The 20,824-nt window shown below is 40.0% G+C and overlaps 1 protein-coding gene and 3 long non-coding RNA genes across 5 annotated transcripts; 1 reads left to right on the forward strand and 3 right to left on the reverse strand.

Moving 5' to 3' along the window:
• Window positions 1–231: 231 nt before the first annotated feature.
• Fa2h (Fatty acid 2-hydroxylase) lies at window positions 232–13,757 on the reverse strand. 2 transcript variants are annotated; one of them, XM_034972591.2, is made up of 7 exons: window positions 13,362–13,757; window positions 5,896–6,118; window positions 5,033–5,208; window positions 4,468–4,594; window positions 3,382–3,501; window positions 1,417–2,280; window positions 232–1,234 (listed from the first exon to the last, which is right to left on the reverse strand). In XM_034972591.2, the coding sequence occupies exons 1-6, from the start codon at window positions 13,656–13,658 to the stop codon at window positions 2,195–2,197; spliced, it is 1,029 nt and encodes a 342-aa protein (XP_034828482.1). In that variant the 5' UTR covers window positions 13,659–13,757; the 3' UTR covers window positions 232–1,234; window positions 1,417–2,194. The 2 variants fall into 2 exon arrangements, with proteins under 2 accessions (XP_034828482.1, XP_069357379.1); XM_069501278.1 differs by having other exon boundaries at window positions 232–1,229; window positions 1,413–2,280.
• On the forward strand, window positions 4,526–5,254 carry LOC138402865 (uncharacterized). Its single transcript, XR_011237200.1, has 2 exons — window positions 4,526–4,622; window positions 4,863–5,254. It is a non-coding gene; the product is annotated as an uncharacterized lncRNA (long non-coding RNA).
• A 1,504-nt stretch (window positions 13,758–15,261) lies between the features above and the next one.
• On the reverse strand, window positions 15,262–16,159 carry LOC138402851 (uncharacterized). The gene is made up of 2 exons (XR_011237194.1): window positions 16,099–16,159; window positions 15,262–15,935 (listed from the first exon to the last, which is right to left on the reverse strand). It is a non-coding gene; the product is annotated as an uncharacterized lncRNA (long non-coding RNA).
• Window positions 16,160–17,306: 1,147 nt separating this feature from the next.
• LOC138402850 (uncharacterized) lies at window positions 17,307–20,792 on the reverse strand. Its single transcript, XR_011237193.1, has 3 exons — window positions 19,091–20,792; window positions 18,449–18,640; window positions 17,307–17,906 (listed from the first exon to the last, which is right to left on the reverse strand). It is a non-coding gene; the product is annotated as an uncharacterized lncRNA (long non-coding RNA).
• Window positions 20,793–20,824: the final 32 nt, after the last annotated feature.

Consider the following 20,824-nt stretch of genomic DNA (forward strand, 5'->3'; position numbering starts at 1 on the left):
GATATCTATATTACAGGTGGGTATCTATATTACAGGTGGGTATCTATATTACAGGTGGGTATCTATATTACAGATGGGTATCTATATTACAGGTGGGTATCTATATTACAGGTGGGTATCTATATTACAGGTGGGTATCTATATTACAGGTGGGTATCTATATTACAGGTGGGTATCTATATTACAGGTGGGTATATTCTTATTTAAATAATAAAATCAACTCCTTGATTATTAATAATAATATATAATCAAATCACAAAACGCTTACGATAGAAATTTTACAATATCTAATTAATCTATTCTTATTATCAAAGGGTTTGTTCACATTTCACAACTAGGTATACCTAAGTATAAAATGTAAAATTAAACAATATTACCAATAGAGTACACATACAGTTAAAGCCGTGGTAGTCTAGTGGTTAAGACGTCCGCCTCCTATTCCGAAGGTCAAGGGTTCAAAGTCAGGCACGCACCTCTAACTTTTCGGAGTTATGTGCGATACGCAACTTTAATGGTGAAGGAAAACATCGTGAGGAAACCTGCATATGCCTGAGAATTTTCGATAATATTCTCAAAGGTGTGTGAACTGTGAAGTTTGCCAATCTTCACTAGGCCAGCGTGGTAGACTTCAGCCCTTCTCATTCGGAGAGGAGACCCGACTCAGTAGTGAGCCGGAGATGCGTTGATCATGATGATGATGATTATGTAGCGGCAACAAGCTTTGGTAGCTAATTTCTGAATGAAAGAGCTGACGGACGGACAGACGGACTGGACAATAAGGTTTCTTTAATGAATTCAAAAATGCAGTTTCGTTAATGAACGCATCAGAAATGCCCAAATGAACTTGAGAAATTGTTCATACATTTACCTAACAAGTACTTATCTATCTAATACTTTATTAGTCAAATTGTTCATTCAATTGTTATACATATACTTACTTAATTAAATTAATAATAATTTTTAAAACCACAAATTCGTCTTACTTGTTTCAATTTATGTAACTTCTAATCATCGGTTTTCTTATATTCTTATACCGGCTTCCCACGGTGCGTGATATTCCGGATGGACGCGGCCCAGCCCGCACTGACGCACCATCCGTAGAGTATCGTCCGTAGCGCAGACAGTAGACACGTCGTCGTTGTCGTCCGAGTCTTGTGCAGGGTGCGTGGGCATCGCGCATACGCAGAATCACGCACCGTGGGAAGTAAGCATTATACAAAAGAAACCTACTTACCTAAATACTATCTGTCCCGGCTTACTCACGTGTGTAGTCGACGTTAGCCCGACTAGTTTCGAACCCATCCGGGTGGGTTCGAAACTAGTCGGGCTAACGTCGACTACACACGTGAGTAAGCCGGGACAGATAGTATTTATAATGGAAATCACTCACGGTAGTTTAAACGCTAAAATACTTACCTAAATATTATTATGGTTTTTATATGTAGAGAATTTAATTTTAATAAAATATATTTAAATATATAAATAGACATACCTACCTATTAATATGTACCAATCTCAAGGTAATTACTAGGTAATTAAAAGGTAATACTAATTTAACTAAGGTTATCATAATAATATTATTCACTTTATGACCTAATAAATTAATGTATGTCAGCATTTACCCTCGGGCATGATCGTAGCCAGGAATTGAGCAATTAGGAACGAATTTAGGAACTATTTTTATTCTTGCCAGGGCCGAATCATTTACCGAAACAATGGAATTTTTCATGATACAAATAAGGCTGACTTGATTGCATTCCATCGTGTCACATACAGAGTAACAGTGTGACTCGTTAGGAATGCTAATAGATAAAAAGGTTGTAACTTAGTCAGTGTGACTTGATGGGAAAAAATCGATGAATTCGCAACGAGTCACACTGTGACACGATTGAGTGTGATTGGTTGGGAACCCACCGATTTTTTGGTCTAGTACAGAAAACTTAAATGTATTTTATTTTACTTTTTTGTAAAGCAATTAGTCGTGCGATTTTTTAAAATGCTTTTAAATGAGAAAGTTTTTTCAGCGATATTTTACAGAAAATTGTGAAATAGGATTCAAAAACGAGTAGGTACCTTTGGTTTTAATCCTCAACTATACCTGCCTACGGTCATGCCTACGAGTACCTACCTAAGTATTATTTACAATCTACATAATATACGAGTATGTAGATTGTAGGTATTATACATTCAAACGTTACCAATGCAAACTGAATCCTAGATTCTTAACTTGTACGAAAGTCTTAAATATGTGATCCCATAATTTACTGCTGATGCCAAAAGCTGAAAAAAAAAAGTTTATTTAGTAATATGTAAGAGGAGATAAAATTACTAAGCTTAGAGTACCTACCTACTTAATTAGTAGGTATAAAGTACACAGAACTTCTGTCGACATCAGCGAACTGTTCATGAGATCCTCGGACACTGGTAGTACTTTACTCTAGTTTAAAATTGCCATATCATGATTTTACTTATAAAAATAACTATAGGAGAATGGACCGTCTTGAATGAAACACAAAGTTTACACGGGTTTTACTTAGTTCAAGCACCAACCCCCACATCATAAAAAATAGCCAGTTAGGTAGGTAGGTGAATATTAGTATTAAGAGGGCTCAGGACGGAGCTTTCTTCATACAAACGTAGGAGGGTAATTACGACATTATTTGATATTGTACGCTCAAAACTAAGTATTATATCGATTTATCTCGTCATTATCTAGGTTTATTGATATATGAAACATCGAAAATAATATTGATTTTAAAGTTACGAGTCTCAAGAGATTCATATTTTAACACTAAATTTATGACAACTTTGGGCGTAAATAAGTAAGATTAGGAGTATGAAAATTCTAAAGAAATTTAACATTAGACATAGTTTATTTATTCATTAGTTGAAATAACTTTACTTTGCAAACATAAACTCAGTAGTTCTTTCTCAAAAATACTTTTCCTAAACCTTTGATTTCGGTGAAAATCATCGTGCCTCTCACCTTTCTCATACAATGTCAAGTGAAAAGCAAATAGGTTTGGTCGAGCGTCCTGCGTCACCTTAAGTTATCAACACCATCATCTCAACCCATCGCCAGCTCAATACTGAACATGGGTCACCTCAGAATGAAAATAGTTTGACCATAGTCCACCATGCTGACCAAGTGCGGATTGGAAGACTTAGCACATCTTTGAGAACATCACGGAGAACTCAGGCATGCAGGTTTCCTTACGATTTTTTCCTTCATCTTTAAAGCAAATGATATTTAATAGCTTAAAACGCACATAAAGTTAACTTCGAAAAGTTAGAGGTGCGTGTGCGGATTGAACCCCCGACCCCGCGAATCACCGACCAAACCATTGTTTTATACAAGTCATGTGGAGATATAATATGTACCTTTGTCATGGTTGAGGAAGTGGTGGTTGGAGTGGTAGCGCTTCATGGCGTACAGGTAGGTGCCGTCCCGCGGCGCGCCATGGTGCACGTAGTAGTGGATCATGTCGTAAGTCAGATAACCTGCAACGCCAACCAATGTGATCAATCACTAACTCAGGCGAAATTGCTTAGTCTACAACACCGTCGTAATGTTACTTGCCTATCGGACTTCTATCGGATATAATTTAGAGAGTGTGCTCAGCAACTCCGTAATCTTATTCCTCCTTCACCGTTTAACCACAGAACAGCGAGAAATCGTGAACGTTGACATCCTTATGCGGTCGAAACATTTTAGCTCAATATATTTTCTACAAATTCGCTATGTAATTCTTTTTGGTAAATTAACATTTAAACCATAATTTCTTTGATTTTGATGGCGGGCAAAGTAATCCGGACTTTCAGACAACATTGCCTACTTACATCGATTTTTCATCCAAATAATATAACTCTTAAAAATACCAGGCTATCGTGGTCAAGGTTTCATAATTTTGATTGAGTGATCGGGATTGGGACTGCCTTCCGCCTCAGGAAAGTCCAAAAGTCATTTGTGGGTATGGGTATTACCTTTTATAATAAAATCCCGCAAACTATTTTGGACTTACCTTTGCACAAGTTTAAAAAATCTATTAAAAATAATATGCTCCTGAAAAAAGCATATTACACAATTGAAGATTATCTAAATGATAAAAGAGCGTGCATTTGACCTGCAGCTCGTTCCAGCAAAGCACAAGACTGCAAATACTATTTTATAGATGGCATAATCTTGTACCTATATCAAATAATTGAAAAGAGCAACCGCCGAGTTTCTTGCTGGTTCTTCTCGGCAGGAAAGGCATTCCGAACCAGTGGTAGATGCATCCGACTATTCGTAAGTACTTGTAAAAGTTTATACGAATAAAAAAGATTTTCATTTCATTTTCATTTTCATTTTCATTTCATTCATTTTCATTCGTTTCATTTTTCATTCATTGAACCTCCAACCACCACTAGGCTATCACAGCTCACGAGTCGTGACTATAGCATGCTTCCAATAAAATTGTATGTTACCTATAAGTGCTCCAGTCAACTTGATCATCGGGTGAGTGAAGAGCAGCGAGGCGGGCAGGTACAGCACCACAGCCAGCAGCAGCGCGGGGATCGGCGGGAACACTTGCCGCAGCCCGTCGAAGGGGACCTGCACAACACCAAAACAAACTATGAAGGTGAGAAAACACAACGATTTTGTATAGGTATAGTACGCGACAGGTCGAGATGACAAATGATTTGGGGACGCCCCGTACACCCACACAGCCCCCACGCAAATCCAGTGCGGGATAGCGCGGGTAACACCTGGGTGTGCGGGGCGTCCCCCACTTCATACTCCGATTGCCATCTCTACCTGTCGCATCCTATACATTGCCTTGATCTGAGTAGATTCTTCTCTGTCGTTACGATCTTCACAGAGCGGTCGTGATCGTTGCTATTCTTGTGCACTCATGTAAGGAGACGGACGTCCAGCGCTACCCTCACTTGGTCTGTCCAGTTTAAGTTCCACTAGATGATGCGAAAATTGCCTCTGGAATGATGGAATCTGGATCTAGAAAAATGTAGTAGTAAACGTAATGTAGCAAACCTTATGATGCATTCCATGGATGAGAAAGTGCAGCTGTATGAGTATGAGCGAGGAGCCGGGGTCGTGGTGGAACACCCAGCGGTGCAGCGAGTACTCCAGCAGAGTCCACAGGAACACGCCGAACACCACGTGACCCACGAACTCCAGCCCTGACAGGCGGGCTTCCTCGCACGAATCTGTGGGTGAAGATGACAAGTGTGAAATTATACTTATCAGAGCTGTTTTATTTTTTTATTCCATTATAAATTACCTCATGAGTCATGACTGCAATTTTTCCTGGTGGTAAGTGATGATGCAGTCTAAGATGGAAGCGCGCTAACTTGATGGGGGTAGGGCAGTTTTATTAAAGTCACCCCCTTCTTGATTTTTATATGGCATCGTACCGGAAAACTAAATCAGTTGGCGACACGGGTAGTTCCCGTTGAGTCACACTCCCGTAGCACTGTGACACAACGGGGAAAAATATTCTTGAGTCCTAGTGTTGGATACACAAGAGGAATTTTATTTTCCCAATGATTCACATCACTTCATTTAAGTACATATTTAAAGTAAAGGCTAAGTTTATAAAATTTAGGATTGGAAAGGTACGTAAAGTCCGCGACAAGTCGAGATGGCATTCGGGGTATGACGCGGGGGGACACCCCGCACGTCACAGACGCTTACCCGAACCGGGTTAGTGCGGGGGCTATACGTATGTGCGGGGCGTTCCCTCCCCGATTGCCATCTCGACCTGTCGCGTACTATACGTGGATTCAGACGGTCAAGACCGTAACATGTGGAAGTCCCTACAAGAGACCTATGTCCAACAGTGGACGTCTATCTGTTGAAGATGATGATGATGCTCTTAGTAGTGTCAAACTTACCGCCACAAAACACACGGTCACGAAACTGCGCGACGCCCAAACATACGATGATAGGTATCCAGAACATGGGCACGATGTACCACGGCGTGAAGGTGAGGCTCTCCAGCACGGGGCTGGCGAACAGCCTGCACCGGCGGTACACGGCGCTGTTGACCCACTGCCCGTAGTGCGGCGCCACCTGCTGCAGCTGGCCCAGCAGCGGCTTCGACCAGTCCAGTCTGCTCTGGAACAAATCAAACACTGGTCATGGTAAAACTATAGTACCTACGCGACAGGTCGAAATGGCAATCGGGTGGAGGCTGTGCGGCTGTGCGGGGCGTGCCCACCCGATTGCCATCTCGACCTGTCGCGTACTATACTTTATCATTTCGGACATTTAAGCTTACTTAGTAAGTTAGCTTTTTTTTTTAATATTACAATAAAACTTAAAGCTAGCCTTCTTAGTTCTAATTATTCTTTCTTCTTAGATCTAATTACTATATAAATCATGACCGCGTGGAATGGTGCCAAGAATACTGGCTGCATTTCCGCGCTGGACAGCCAGGCTGATCCGTTGCGCAAAAAATGAGCCAGCCCTTCTGTCACCAGATGAGGCTATTAATCGCGGTGAAATGTCTCGTAAAAAAATTTTAGCACTAAGACTCCATGGCCCCAGGGTCTCCACGGCAAACGGCACAAAAATGTAACTCTCTATAAGAGAGGCATACTTGCGCCGCTTGGCGTTTTCAGCTGTTTCTGCTGCGGCTCCCGGTCTTGATGCTGTAAGTTAGCTCATTGCAATTACATTCCTCTAAAAGTTGTTGATGGACGTTGGGGTCTTTGTCTTTATTTTTATACCCTAGAGTTTCTATTTCCCACATCAAAAATAGTTTGGCACTTTTCTGTGTAAGTACCTAGTACCTACGCCGTACCAGCCCTGCTGGCCAGATGTTTCGAGTTTCGACAAGCAATGGACGTACCTTACGACCTTCGGAAAGGCCGCCGGACTCGATGTCGATAATTAACCGGTGATTAGGAGCGAAATTCAGCGGCTCGATAAATAACGTTCACTTAACAAGGCACGCTACGCTGTATAGTATTTACTAGTGAGTGACGTAGCTTGGCCAATCCTGAGCCTTTTTCCCACCCAATTCTCCTCTCTATTGTAATTTTTTTACAACAACCTCCAACTTAGGATACATCATCAACCAATCACCGGCTCATTACTGAGCACGGGTCTCCACTTAGAATAAGAAGGGTTTGGCCATAGACCTCCACACTGGCCAAGTGGGGCTTGGTAGACTCCACACACAATATTATGAAGAACTCTCACACGCAGACCAACGCGACATCATAACCTTCTTAGCTTAAGGTCCTTACCTGTCTGTTAAACAGACAGATAACTCGACGACTCAGTTTAAAATGCGTCGACTATAGGCCTTAAAATACAAAATCATCTTAGCTTAGAGTTGCCAGGCCTTAAAATTTAAAATTTTGAATCGTCAAGTTAATCTACCACACACGCAATGTTTTATACAATAGGTACAGTAAGTCTTAAATATAAATAGACACACCTACTTATAATATATCTATTATCTAGTATCTACACATTGGGCAGCATTGGGTATGAGAAACGTTTATCGAGATAACAGAAATACGTCTCCTTATCAGTATAATACCTACCTTCCTAAACCCACCTACATAAAATATCTAACCTTCATTATCGATTATCGCTAGATAATACTTGAAATGCCTAATCCGGCCAATTTCCTTTATGCCTGCTTGAGGATAGGTACTCGACACTAGTGGAGTGCATGTGCTTAGTAGTTTGGCTATACGAGTCATACGAAAAAGCCATGAAACCGGCCAAGCGCGAGAAAGACTCGCACACGAATAGTTCTTATACCCACCATCGTACAAGATATACTTGACAGAAATTCGTTTGGATTGAAATACACGTGGTAGTTGTTGATGGCCGCCAGTCGCCATCAGCCATGTCGTTTTCTTATCAATCAGTACTCACACCCGGCGCACTAGCTCCCTCGAACAATTTACCTATGGGTAAAAAAAAAAAAAAAAAAGGTATATATTCTTATTTCGCCAAGTTTATTATGCTGACTAATATTCCCCTTTCCCCTCCAACTAATCGTAAAGCTTGTGCTAGGACAACGACAATAGTGCAACGGGGGAGGGTTTGAACCGGCGACCTTCCGGATTTCAGTCCACGCCTTGAGTTGAGCTATCGAGGCTCTCTGTGACGAATATGTCCGGGGCCGAGGGATAAGTGCGTAGACTGTAGAGGTGTTTTACAAGATATACTAAGTATGTGGTGATGCGTGGTACGTATTGCTTTTTTTTAGGGTTCCGTACCTCAAAAGGAAAAACGGAACCCTTATAGGATCACTTTGTTGTCCGCCTATCTGTCAAGAAACCTGCAGGGTACTTCCCGTTGACCTAGAATTATGAAATTTGGCAGGTAGGTAGATCTTATAGCTGACATTCGGGGGAAAATCTGAAAACCGTGAGTTTGTGGTTACATCACACAAAAAAAATTAAATTTTGGTCATGAACTAATAATTAGTATTTTCAATTTTTTAAGTAAGATAACTAACTATATCAAGTGGGGTATCATATGAAAGGTCTTCATCTTTGCATTCTAAAACAGATTTGTATTTATTTTTATGTATCATAGTTTTTGAATTATCCTGCAAAATGTCGAAAAAATACGACTGTAGTATGGAACCCTCATTGCGCGAGCCTGACTCGCACTTGGCCGGTTTTTGGCATTCATATAGGTAGGGTACATCAGTACCCATATTATAAATCCGCAAGTGTGTTTGTTTGCTGGTTTGTCCTTCAATCATGTCGCAACGGAGCAACCGATTGACGTGATTTTTTGCATGGGTATAGTTAAAGACCTGGAGAGTGACATAGGCTACTTTTTATCCCGGAAAATCAAAGAGTTCCCACGGGATTCTTAAAAACCTACATCCACGCGGACGAAGTCGCGGACATCAGCTAGTAGATAAATAAATAAAAATATTTTTTATTCAATTAAACTTTTACAAGTACTTTTGAGTTCTAAATGTGAGCAGGATTGTGGTGTGGGACGTGCGTGCTACAATATCACATTGTAGCACGTTGTGCATATTATGTAAGATTTGTTAACCGACTTCAAAAAAGGAGGAGGTTCTCAATTCGTCGGAATCTTTTTTTTATGTATGTTCCCCGATTACTCGAAGACGCCTGGACCGATTTTGAAAATTCTTTTTTTGTTTAAAAGGGTATACTTCAAGGGTGGTCCCATTTAAATTTGGTGAAGATCTGATGAACATCTTCGAAGATAGATAATGGAACTCCTCAACTGATAAGAGTAAATGCTCGCGATCAGTGTAATAGCTTAGTAAACAGTAGCTATTTTTAACCAGGCATAGCATATTTTAATACCTGGGGCCACTAAAAATTAAGAAATTTTTTTTTTACAAAAAAAAACCGACTATTGTAGACCGTACTATATATAATAGTATTCGGTAATAAATTAAATTATTTTTTAATTTTTAGTGTTTGTGTCTTGTTTGTGTATTGAAGTAGGTTTTTTTTTTTTTGTAAATTTTTGTTTAGTTTGGTGGATTATAGCAAATAAGGCATGTTGTTCCTTGTGTAACTGCATATTTGAATACATTGAGTAGATAAGTAAATTTTCCCGAACTGTCATGGCAAGTCAACAGCGCACCTGTGTTATCTATTCTATGAAGCAATAATTCGTCAGTGCCGATAAGTGCGTGACCAAAATTAATTATCTTTCTATGTTCAACAGAAATGACCTAAAGGCAGTGACGAACTAATAGGGGGGCGATGGAGGCGGTCCTTCCCTGGCCTTGGGCGCTTGGGTTTATAAACTCTCGAAACCTTGCGAAATCCTTATTAGCCAAATCCCAAATCAGAAAAATCTTTTCAGTAAGAGTATGTTTGTAGTTGAATTAAAAATCAAAGAAAAATTCTTGCTTATAAAATTATTCTTCTTGTTTTCGAAGCTGAAAAGTGGAAACGATTAAGTTTAATGTAGGTACCTACTTAATTATTCTACAAACCCTTAATATAAGATACGTAACCTATAACCTATTTGGTCTGGTGGGAGGCTTCGGCCGTGGCTAGTTACCACCCTACCGGCAAAGCCGTGCCGCCAAGCGATTTAGCCGTACGATGCCGTGTAGAAACCAAAGGGGTATGGGTTTAATAAAAACTGCCATACCCCTTCCAGGTTAGCCCGCTATCATCTTAGACTGCATCATCACTTACCACCAGGTGAGATTGCAGTCAAGGGCTAACTTGTATCTGAATAAAAAAAAAAAAAAAAAAGTGCTTACTAGTTACTTTGCTTACTCACGAAATTCATAGATATATAATATAGGTACCTAGTAGCTGAATTTGTGTTCGTTTTCATCATGATGCATGACTAGGTAGGTAGGTAGGTACCTAAGTTTCGTTGTGTCGTGATTCGTGAAAAGAAAAATACTCGCACCCGCTCCGCTTTATTTTGCTCAGTGTCTGGTTGTCCTTTCCCTGTTCGCTTTCAGTATTTAAGCATCTTCGCACTTCAAGTACCTTCCACAATACACAAAATACCATAAGTAAATGAAGTCGGGGATCTGTCTGTCATACGAGCATCCCTTATACGAGACAGCGTTATATCGCTGACATAAATATTTTAATTCATTTTCTTTGGAAAACCAACAGCTTAGATTGATCTTAATAATCTTAAAATTAGGTAACTAGGAGCTAATAATAAATCTCGCTAATAAGAAAAACTGGCCAAGTGCGAGTCAGGCTCGCGCAATGAGGGTTCCGTACTACAGTCGTATTTTTTCGACATTTTGCACAATAATTCAAAAACTGTGATGCATAAAAATAAATAAAAATCTTTTTTAGAATGTACAGGTGAAGACCTTTCATACGATACCCCACTTGATATAGTCACTCACTTCGAAAGTTGAATATACTAATTATTAGTTCATGACCACAATTTAATTTTTTTGTGTGATCTAACCCTAAATTCACAGTTTTCAGATTTTTCCCCAAATGTCAGCTATAAGATCTACCTACCTGCCAAATTTCATTATTCTAGGTCAACGGGAAGTACCCTGTAGGTTTCTTGACAGACAGACAGACAACAAAGTGATCCTATAAGGGTTCCGTTTTTCCTTTTGAGGTACGGAACCCTAAAAACGGAAACAAAGAGTACGCTCTATAAATCTCAGCCTTAGTCCGCCTCTGCCTAGGGCGTGGATCTGCGTGTCATATTTAGCCTGGGTCTACCCAGTGGAGTGAGTGCCAGCCGCCAGGCGCCAGGCGCCAGGCGCCAGGTGGCGAGGACGACCTTATCAGATACTTAGAATTCGGTCACAGTTGCTATATCAGTAGGTATTGTACTTCAATCTACTAATTTTCGGAGTGTCCACTATCGATCGGCAATTAATAATGTTAATCTGCAAGTTGCATGAGTCATCAACACAGTCTACATCGTATATTTACCCAGGTAGGTATAACCCGGCCCCGGGAAAGCTTTAAGCTTAATTAAATAGCTTTTTATGGGTTTCAAACTGCTGTGCTACCCTACTTAGCATTACTTCATTGATCATTTTTCGAACAGCTATTTTTAAGGCCTCTACCTAGGTCAAAGTTCAGAGGGCGAAGATAATAATTATTCGAATGGTCGTATCGTAGGTCACTCCTAGCACAAGCTTCGCTTAGTTGTATTGTTCCCCCGGGCCCCGGGGTCTCGGCCGTCGCCGTCCCGGGAAGGTACCTACCGCGCGTCCCTCCGAGAGAAAGATTACTATCCATGTTATAATCTAAATATATAAAATGCAAAGTCCTCACTGACTGACTTATATATCAACGCACAGCCTAAACCACTGGTCTTAGAGACATGAAATTTGGAGGGTGTGTTCTTTGTAAAAAGAAGAAAGAAAGGATTTTTCCAAATTCCACCCTAAGTGGGTTAAATGGGGGTTTGAAATTTTTATCGAATTAAATTTTTACCTAAATCAAGTCATAGTACCTACAGTCAAAGGCTTTATTCAAATTACTTTTCGGTATAAAAAAACAACCGATTTCCAAGAAAAATACTATAAAGTGAAAATAACTTTAATTTCGGATGTCGGTGGCAAAAATGAAAATACAAAACCAAAGCCCAAAGAAAATAAGTAGGTACCTACCCTATAGGTTAAGATTCCCTTGGCGGGTCTTGACAGACAGACAGACAACGAAGTAACATGCAAGCCGACACACGGCTCTCTCTGGTGATACGCACAGAGTACATTGAAAATGTGATACGCGCGACTGTACGTGTGTTTTTTTTTTGCGAGCGTGGACAGTTCGTTCGACTCCACTGCGTCAGTGTGGATCGACCCTAAGTGGTACCCTGGTACTTATAACGAGCTCTAGTTTGCAATTGAATACATTTCCGCAATAAAGCTCGGTTCTTGTTTATTGCAGCTCGCTCTTGACCTGTTTTAATAATATTTCAGGTCAAGCGTGGCGCCAATTAGGTATATCACTTCAGTTAATTAACTATATTAATGTCAGAATCGTCAATACCTAGGCATGGCCATAGTCAGGGCAAAGTTAATGGAAAGGGGCACGACCCTCGGCAATGAATAATACGACACACAGGGAGAACCTATGTAGACTATACCTATCTAGGTTCATGACCGTAACCAGGAATTGATTTTGGTAGGGGTTTATCAGGGTCTTAACCGAATACTTTTGTAAGAAAACTTGACTGGTGAGTGAAATTTTACCTTTTAATTTATGAGCGAGATAGAATTCAACAATATACAGGAGTGGGAGTGCAGCGAGCGTATTTTTTTTGGTTTAACTTTTAAATAATACAGAAAAAAGCGAAAGGGGAACGAGCTGAGCCATAACAAAAATACTTAAGTATACTTACTTAGTATGTTTTCAACTAAGGTTTTCGCGACACGACAAATTCGCGAGCATCGCGAGTTATTTGGTACAGAATTAATAGCTTGCATCTCAAAGATATGCTGCAAATCAAAGAGATCCTATATTGTACGGGATTTTCAAAGAACCGAAATCTACGCGGATGAAGTCGTGGGGATTATCTACTTAGTACATATTAGCCAAGTTAATTGCAGACTGATATTCCCATTTCCCCTCCAATTAAGCGTAAAGCTTGTGCTAGGAGTAGGTAGGCTACGACAATAGTGCAACGGGTGGGATTTGAACCGGCGACCTTTCGGTTTTCAGTCCGCTCCTTTAACCGTTGAGCTATCAAGGCTCTAAATTATAAAAATTGTTTGTACAAATTGGTACAAATACTGAAATGAAAGTTTTACAGTACTAATTACGTATTTTTAATCAAACTGCCCCAACTTCGTTTCACTAGAACCTGATTTGGGTGCGTAATCTGTTTCTTTTTCCTTTAGAAAAGTGATAAATATGAACGTTAGGTTCAACTGTACCTCGAGCTCCTCTAAAAGAGCAATCTGCTCGTGATCCATATCAGCCTCCTCCTTGGTAATGATCCTCCCGTTAGTACTCACTCCCCCCGTCAGGTTCACATCCTTGCCACTTTCCACCCTAAAGTCGTTCAACATGTGATACGCGCTGTCACTATGTCCGTACAATTTCATCACTTGGCCGATTGGTTTTCCGCGGAATTTTTCCAACGTGTTGATACCACCGGGATGGTCGCGGACGAATCTCCGCAGGTCGTAGGTTTTTCCGCCGAAATTGACGGCGAACTCGGTCGAAGCCATGTCGTTCAGTGGCGCGCCGGCAACTGAAAACTGTTACAGTCGTAGTAACGCAAAAACTTATCTGTTTTCGTGTGATAATACAGATGGTCAGAAACCATCAATCGCTTTGAAGTCTCGCGCCATACTGTACGAATTTTGATAATAGAGTTGCTAACTGTAAAGATGTTATTAATCGTATTATTATTATTTCGACCCGAATTTGTATCGGCAACGGAAAACTGTTTAATGAGCCCGATAATAATGAATTAGGAAAATAAATTCTTTTTTTATGATGTTTTATTTCTTTAATTTGCAGGTGATATAAGGCCTCTTCAACTTATAAAGTTCTAGATGATGCCCGCGACTTCGTCCGCGTGAATTAAGGTTTTTAAAAATCCCGTGGGAACTTTTTGATTTCCCGGGATAAAAAGTAGCCTATGTCCTTCCCCGGGATGCAAGCTATATTTTGTACCAAATTTCGTCAAAATCAGTTGAACGGATGGGCCGTGAAAGGCTAGCAGACAGACAGACAGACACACTTTCGCATTTATTATATTAGTATTACTTATTATGAAAATGAAAATGAAAATCTTTTTTATTCGTATAAACTTTTACAAGTAGGTACTTACGAATAGTCGGATGCATCTACCACTGGTTCGGAATACCTTTCCTGCCGAGAAGAACCAGCAAGAAACTCGGCGGTTGCTCTTTTCAATGGAATTTCCATTCCAATTATGGATGTATAATCCATCACATAATGTGGAAGTTTCAAATAAAATAGGTGAATAATTACTGCGTAGGTACCTACTACCTGGTACCTCTAGGTAGGTACTACTAAGATGGGAATTGGGTAGGCCGTAGGTATATTTTATACTTACACTATTATTTTGTATCTAAGTATAAGGTAGTGTACCTATAACCTACCTACTAAGTAAGTAAGATTTATAGTTTGGAAACAACTTTGTCCGCAACCGCTTAAGATCCTGATGCTACTCGTAGCCCAACGAGGAAGTCAGTTCTAAGTAGGCATATAAATCCTTTTCGCTTTGCCATACTATAAAAATATAGGATAGAAATAATAGGTAGGTACAGGTAGACATGATGTGTGGTAGGTATGTAGGCTACCTAACCTACTGAACTCGTGGCTTACCTATATTAATTAGCTTTTGACGAGATCATAATTAATTATCTCATAGTTGGACCACGTGCCCAAGTGGGCCAGGCCGTTACCAATCGTGTGTCGAATACTTTTTCTAAAGAGCGAAATGTATAGGTACTTCATGGGCCGGCCGCCCACTACTGAGCACGGGTCTCTTCTCAGAATGAGAAGGTTTCTGCCATAGACGGCCAGGCCGCTGGCCCAGTCCGGATTGGCAGATTTCACACACCTTTGAGAACATTATGGAGAACTCTCAGGCATGCAGATTTCCTCACGATGTTTTTCTTCACTTTTATAACTAGTGAATAAAGTCTCATGAGTCTCAATAGCTCAATGGTTAGAGGAGCGGACTGAAATCCGAATGGCATCGGTTCAAACTCTGCCCTGTGCCCGTTGCACTATTGTCGTATCTACTCCTAGCACAAGCTTAACGCTTAGTTGGAGTGGAAAAGAATATATTACTCATCATTGGCTAATTTATTTATTTTAAAAAGAAATATATTATGTAGGTGTAGGCCTATAGGTACTTAAGTAGGTGAAAATTCAAAAACTAGACGAAGCCTACGCCAGTAGTATCTACAGTAGCTAGCTATCCAAATGGCAGGTAAGTATAGTAATCCACAGCTCAAGATGGCAATCGGGGCGTCCTCCCGCCTCAGACTCCGGTTGCCATCTCGACCTGTCTCGAACTTATAGGTATAAAGGTAAAAACCACCCCATTGTCAAAGCTCGTGACTTATTGTCCCAGTTTTCCAATTTCTCTTTGAAAGCTTCTAGGTAATCTAACAGTAAAATTTGCCGCGGAATTATTAATATTCATGGTTGCTGCGCCCCCCTGGCCGCCATTAGGGCTGAGGCTCTGTCACAGATCGATAGTGCCACCTTGAAGCCACGTTGCAATTGCACAAAATTCACACTCGGTTAAGGTCAGTGCAAACTGCAAACGCTCGACTCCACAGTAGGACTGCAAATCCAACTGCAATTGCAGTTTAGAAGCAGCAGCGGTGGGTGGTCTTCTCCTGAGGACCTGGTGGCAGTGCCTCCTTACCCTATGGGACAAGCGCTTTACGTTTTTTAGGGTTCCGTAGCAAAATGGCAAATGGGGTATCATACGAAAGGGCTTTACCTATACATTGTGGCTAATTAACTGTACACAATCTCTAAACTAAACTAAAATGGCATGTCTAAATCTATTGCTATTCCTTTCACAATGTTGCTTGTGGAAAAGGATAGCAATAGATTTAGACCTGTTAATTTAGTTTAGTTTAGAGATTTTGTACAAGAGAATCAACCCCAGTATACATTCTAAATCAGATTTTAATTTATTTTTATGCATAATAGTTTTTGATTTATCGTGCAAAATGTCGAAATGACTGCATTAGGTACGGAACCCCTTTTTTTTAACGCTCGCTGGGAAATGCATTTACGCATCCCCCCCCCTCCTGGAAGCCAGCCAGCTAACCATCCAGCCAACCAACTGGAGGGAACTGTGTGGGACTCGCCGGCCGAGAGTCGACCGGAGTACCCACTAAAACCCAGCGGCACTCCTGCGCGTCGCCTGGAGACTGGGTCACGGGAACGCCGAAGCAAACCATCGCGACCCAGCCAGCGACATCCGCCGAGGAGGACCCTCCACAGGGGACCCACTCACGAGGTCCCCCGTCACGCGTCCGAGGTGCACCTCACCTCCCCCGGAGACCAAACGGGCGACAACGCAATCCCGCGCACGGCGCCCGCGTCTCATGCTTCGCCTCGTCCACTGTGCTCTCTGCTAGTCAGAGGGACACGCGGAGAAACCTCCCCCTGCCAGATCATTAGCCATGGCTAACAATATCCCCGAAGAGAGATTATTAGCCATGTTACCGGGGTGCACCGACCCGAATACTGCTCCCTCGGATGCCCGATGCATCCAAAAGGGACCAGCAGCACCCAGGCACACTGGGAGGTTAACTGGCTGGCACCCCGTAGTACGGAACCCTCAGTGCGCGAGTCTGACTCGCACTTGGCCTGTTTTTTATCAGTGTGTGTTTTCTGTAACCCTTGTTCTTCAAACGAGTATTAAGATAGCTCAAGATTTTAATTTTTCAGAATTCATCTTTACACGTCTATTTTATTAGGTACATTATAAATCTAGCTTTAAACAATAATTGAGCGTACAATAAAGTCTTATTTTCCATGTTTTTTTTAAACAATAAATTGTAGGGCTATGGTTACTGTATATTTTATATAGATAGGAATGTTGGAATGTTAGAACACATCGAACATTATACCTACTACCTAGTTTAGGTACTTGTTTCTCTTTAAGTTTATCTTTACATAAAATCAGTAATATAAATTATTAAACGACCATTAAAAATATAGACAAATTAGTGTCAAAGTATCGTTTGCACTCATAAAAGGTGAGATAAAAATGCCTTAAAACAGAATATAATTATGTAAATATGTAATATAAAAGGACATTGCCCAAGTGACTATGGGACTCAGTATCGCTACCAAATAAGTTGTCCAGTAATAAAATAGAGCTTAATTTTTAGGATAGTTTTATTACATTTAATAACACATTAAAAAAAATTATAAACCACCGGATTCCGCAGAAATATGGTGAAGAACGACCTCCGAAATTAGAATTTTCGAAACTGTTAATTCGCTGCTAACTTACGTTTTACTGAAATATTTCGCTTTATTAAATATATTTCTAAAGAAATCTATATTATAGAAGCCTCAATAGCTCAACAGTTAAAGGTGTGGACTGAAACCCGAAGGGTCGCCGGTTCAAACCCCACCTGTCGCACTACTGTCGTACCTACTCAGGTAGCACAAGCTTGACGCTTTCGTCCTACGTCGGCAACGATGCGGCAGCATTCTATAGAACGCGACAGGTCAAGATGACAATCGGGGTGACGTGCGGCTGTGCGGAGCGTCCCCAGCCTCATACCCCGATTGCCATCTTGACCTGTCGCATACTATGGGTATCCGCTAGCTGCGCTCTGGCATTGGTAGCACACATATAGGCACCGCGTCTAGCCGTGACGTGTAGAAGGCCTCGCGCTCACGTGGAACACCTAAGCCCGCAGCGATGCACGCGGCGTCATGCCACAGCGAGGCGTCACCTATACAGAATACATAACTATATGTTAAACATTGCTTTTAATCAGTTAATTAAGTGAATTGAATGATGATAAGATAGGTATACACACCTCTAACTTGTGTAAGTTATGTGTGTTTTAAGCAATTAAATATCACTTTCTTTAAAGGTGAAGGAAAACATCGTGAAGAAACCTGTATGCATTCACTATACTGTCCTGAAAGATGTGTGAAGTATGCCAATCAATCCACTTGGCCAGCATGGGAGACTATGGCCCTTCTCACTCTGAAAGGAGACCCATGCTCTGTAGCGAGCCGGTGATGGGTTGATCATGATGATGATTAAGTAATTACTAGTTACAAATCGAAATAACACATACAGAATACATAACTATATGTTAAACATTGCAACATGTACAGATTTCATACAGTACAGATTGAATGTACATAGTATAGGTACTATGACTGGTAAAATACAGGTATTTAAGCGGGTAACATATCTGCATATGCCACTTCATCTGTTTAGGCTGTCTAATGGGTAAGTAGTACTTTTCATTATTATACATACCAAGTGTGCAGAAATCCAACGCAGAATAATATTTCTTTCCTCAGAGTCTGAAGGCTGTGCGAGGACGTAGAGATATGCCACATGCATAACTCGCACTCTGTGTCCAAATAAAGCAGCAGGTGCTAGCCCGGCTCGGAGAGCTTTTTGTGATGAACCAAAACACTCCATGCAAATGACATGTTCATGTGAAATCTGTCAAATCATATATTTACAATATTAGATAATTTCAAAAGCATTTGCAATTCTTCTTTGATCAGTTAATTGTTTTTAATCAGTTAATTAAGTGAATAATGATACGATAAAACGACTCACACTATCAACACAAACAAAGACACAACTCAACTGTTAGTTATGTGCGTTTTAAGCAATTAAATGTGAAGGAAAACATCGTGAGGAAACCTGTACGCTTGAGAGTTCTCCGTAATGTTCTCAAAAGGTGTTCTAACCACATTTCACGACAGTTAGGTTACTTCTAATAAAACGTCGAGGCTTCGACATCACGCATATAGCTCTAATGTAGCCCTATTTTCCATGATTATGACATATTATCGTCGATTCAGAATCAAGCCGAGAGTTTCCTCACTTTAGTTCACTCTGCCCTAACACTCTTATAAACCAAATAGTTATTTATTTATTACTTACCCACTGGTGCAGGTGAATTCCAAGATCCAAGTCGCAGTGGAGAGTCCCGGAAGGAACAATTACCACACCGACATGATGGATTTTCCATAACATAATATGTGTATTATCTATGTCTACAACTAACTAGGCGTCTGTAGATTCCTAGATCACTTTGTCTAATTATTAAATAGTGATTAAACAAAAAATTAAACAGCAGTAATAGTGTTCTGTACTTTAGCTAAACAAACCACAGAGAACGAATTAAAAACAAACAATTTATTTGACATTAGGGATGTCATATCGATCCGATATCGATTTTCAAAGAATCTATTCTTGTGACAAGAAAATCGATCTACGTTCCGATTTTTGCTTCTTTATTTTAGATTGAGTTTACGCAAACAGAGTAAAAAAGAAGCAATATAAAACTTGTAAATAACTACTAAAATAAAATAAGTACATATTTATGGGTAACATTGGTATAATATTATTTTAAAAAAGGGTTGGTATAATATTATTTTACATAAATATGTTTTTTATTGAGTAATTATTTGATGTTATTAAACAATTTACAGCATGTTCTACCTTTAATTCCATTGAACTATTGACTCACAATGTTTGACACGTTTTAAAGTTACCCGTAGCTACTGTACCAAGTTAGTTGGTCATTTATACCATTGATATCTTTTTGCCCCCTGCACTATTTATTTTTCATAAAAACGTCCAAAAATTAAAATTCGACTATAGTTGATCAAATTCAGATACCCAGAAACCGAGAAGTGTTGGGAAGAATATCAATATAATATGTATACCCTATTAGGTATTTTTTGAATCTTTTTCATAACTGGTAACTAATTTGATTTTTAATTAAAATATTGGTATCGAAAAAAATCGAAGATTTATTTTTGCGAAATAAATATTCCAGACCTCGATTTTTTTAAATCCGTTCCTCAGATTTCGATTCAAATCGATCTAAAAATCGATCTTTTTTTTGAAGATTCACCATTTAGATTTGACATTCGACAACCTCTCGATTACGGTGAAATTACAGCTACAATGTCGCGATCGCAATCACCTATTTGTTGGCGCTCACTATTTGCTACAATGCATTGCAATATGAATATAGTACCTACGCGACAGGTTGAAATGACAATCGGGAAGGGAACGCACTAACACCCCCGTGCTTAATCGGTGCGTGCGAATGCGGGTGGGTGTGCGGGGCGTCCCCTCACCTCATACCCCGATTGCCATCTCAACCTGTCGCGGACTATACCATAAATTCAACCAATCAGAACTATTGTAATAATTCTATTGCTATTGTAATAACGACAGGGGCTCGATTTTGTTTCGATTTTGTTAATTAATGTCCGCTACAATGTAACGATCTCAATCACTTCTGATTGGTTGAGGCGTGCTTACTGTTGCCTATAATGCATTTGCATTGTTGCAACAAGAATACCAAAAATTCAGCCAATCACAACAATTATTGCGATTGTAATAAGAATTGATGCATGAAAGTAATAATCGGAAGTCGAAGCAAGACGTCATCATAATCGACCTAAGCTTATCGATTCCTTGATTCGCGTCACTACGTGTTTTGCTAATGTCAGGAAAATGAACAAAACAACTACTTTTATTTCGGTCAGTTTCTAATTATACGGCTGTTTTTTTATTTCGTAACATTTTAAATGTTTTTTAAAATTAAAAACAGGAATTACTAATTTAACCATTTCGGTGTACACCTATATCTATAGCGAT

This window comes from Maniola hyperantus, chromosome 10, assembly GCF_902806685.2.
Source record: "Maniola hyperantus chromosome 10, iAphHyp1.2, whole genome shotgun sequence".
In the NCBI taxonomy this organism is placed as follows: Eukaryota; Metazoa; Arthropoda; class Insecta; order Lepidoptera; family Nymphalidae; genus Maniola; species Maniola hyperantus.